Here is a 2,525-nt window from a genome sequence, read left to right on the forward strand (position 1 = left end):
TGTGGTCCTGCTAGCTTAATATAAAGCTAGCAGCGCCACGTTTTTCTTCAAAACGGCACGAGGTACAAAATTTTTATTGGTGGTACAAATTAGTACAAATTGAGTACTAAAAAATTGGATAGGTCCGGTTTGATTCTGCTCATTTGGTTCTGCTAACTTGATAGAGGTAATATTCGATAATAAATCGCTATTCTCATACAGAAAAAATAGATGACAGTGAGTGTAAAAAATATTCATACAAGAACAATTTTTATACAAAAAGCTTAATTTGTAGAAAATAAACGTTAACTAGCAATTTATTAACAACGAATATTATATTTAGATGGTATGTTAAAAGAAGAAGTTCTATGAAAATAACTATGTTCATGACTTTAGAAGTTAATTCTGAACTGTACGAATATTATTTATGGATTTAAATAATGGAATTTTTTTCGCTTATTAAGACAATATATTGTATAATTATTAGCGGTTTAGATCGCATAATCTTGAGAAATATACAATATACAAACTATTTTATTCATTGTTAATAAATTGCTAATTAATGCTTATTTTCTAAAAATAAAGCTGTTTTACAAAAATTTTCTCTGTACAAATACTTTTTACACTGTATGTGTTATTATAGTTAATATATTTAGTGAGTACAAAAGAAATAATAATAGATTATTATTATTATTATTATTATTATTATTATATGCTTATAATTATTATATGTATAAAAGATATAATAATGAGACAACATAAGTGAAGGATAAAGTGCTGATGGATGTTTAACCATCCAGAGGCCTGAAACAAAGTGTTATGTGATCAAACTTTCTGATTCCATAGCAAAGCGAAGATTTGGAATATTGTATTCGACCATGCGCGCGTTGGCTCAAGTTGGACAATATCAGAATAATCGAAGAAAGAAAAAACAAGTGGCCAAAAATTTTTGTGAGAGGAAGACAATATTATGGAGGGGATATAATAGACGAAGACGCACATGCGCAGCCCTACATTTGCTGATTAAAAGAAATGCACGTACAGCTATTGTCCTTTTTATAGCAAATGATATTCGGAAAAAATTCCTAGCAAACAAAAATGATTTGAAATGGATAAAAATGAATTTATTTCGGCATTTCCAAATTGACGCTTCTAATTTTTCAAATTCATTTGAATGATGAATCCAAAAATAATATAATATGGACATACATACATCCGAATTAAACATGTGAATAGCTCATTTCGTATTTCAATTTAACTAAATCTAAAAATATTATGGAAGGGAACATAAAACGTAGATACATAAAGGCATAGGAACATGAATGATTCTATAGCACCAACTCAGATAAATTAAAATAAATTACAATTTTCAATTCATTTGAATTAATTTTTGTTTGCTGGGTTTATCTGTAATTCCATAAAACTTGTTATAGTATTTAACATACTCTGTATTTAGACAGAGATGAAAAACATATATGCATTAAACACAATAAACTGACTGTCTTGTGTACAATGATAAAAATTGTATGTTTTCATCTGTATATATGTATGTGTATACGTACAGTCGTGGACGTCGGTTGCGACACTTTTTATAGGTTTCTATTATGTATATATTTAATATAAATAATATATACTTTATAGATAACTAATATGTTGCAAATGCGAACCACGATGTTACTATCTTTAGTCTAGAGACACCAATCGTGGTCCGCATTTGCAAAATATTAGTGCGTTTTGAAATCTATAAAAAAGAATGTGTCGCAACCGATGTGTCCACGATTGTACATACATACACATAATATATTATATATATATGTATATAAATGTACATATTTACCACTATAACGTATCCATATATACTGTCTGCCATCTGTCTCCGCTGGAAATCTATATAAGTGTTTTCCATGAGGCACTTGTCTGTTTATACAATCTTTATACATACACCTTTTAAAAAATGTATTTCTGTCTTTATTCAATTCAGTCATTATGTTAAGGTTAAGGTTATTTCCTTATTTTCGCAACAAAATGTAGATTTTTCTCATAAAATTTTCTGAAATGCAAAATAATTACGGAAAACACAAATAAATCGGTACCGATTACTAAATTAATATTACAATATGCAAATACGAACAATATATATTATCTCACAAATCGAAACGTGCGTGATCGCACCGATTACAACTGAACGTAAACACTCATGGCGGTATGGCCTGTATCTTCAATCTTGTATGGCCATCAGTCATGAAGTATGAATAAGGAAACTCCATAGATTGGAAGTGAGCACAAAAAATGTTCCGTGTACTGCCAGGTTTATTGAACGCCGAACGGAATAACTTGCAACCACTGAAATATAATAATACTGGGCACCTATCATGAAAATGTTCGAAATGGATTCCGATCGGAATTATTCCGTTTTTCCCTAGATATTCCTAGATGGGTTATTATGAACAGTCGGATTGTTTCCGAATCGATCGGAAAGTTTCCGGTACCTCTCGAGCTGTCGAAATGTTGATTCCGATCGGAATAAGTTATGATACTTTGAAAGC

General features: G+C 30.0%; 1 protein-coding gene across 1 annotated transcript in view; it reads right to left on the reverse strand.

The window, feature by feature from the left end:
* The window catches only part of LOC105456640, a 14,101-nt gene extending 11,898 nt beyond the window's left edge, over window positions 1-2,203 (reverse strand). Inside the window, exons 1-2 of the mRNA XM_011700838.1 lie at window positions 2,111-2,203; window positions 1,817-2,029 (exon numbers count right to left, since the gene is read on the reverse strand). Of these exons, the coding sequence (XP_011699140.1) occupies window positions 1,817-1,964 (148 nt within the window). The 5' untranslated portion in view covers window positions 1,965-2,029; window positions 2,111-2,203. The remainder of the gene's footprint in view (window positions 1-1,816; window positions 2,030-2,110) is intronic.
* Between the last annotated feature and the right edge of the window lie 322 nt (window positions 2,204-2,525).

The sequence above is a fragment of the Wasmannia auropunctata genome, unplaced genomic scaffold (assembly GCF_000956235.1).
Source record: "Wasmannia auropunctata unplaced genomic scaffold, wasmannia.A_1.0 LD335605.1, whole genome shotgun sequence".
NCBI lineage: Eukaryota > Metazoa > Arthropoda > Insecta > Hymenoptera > Formicidae > Wasmannia > Wasmannia auropunctata.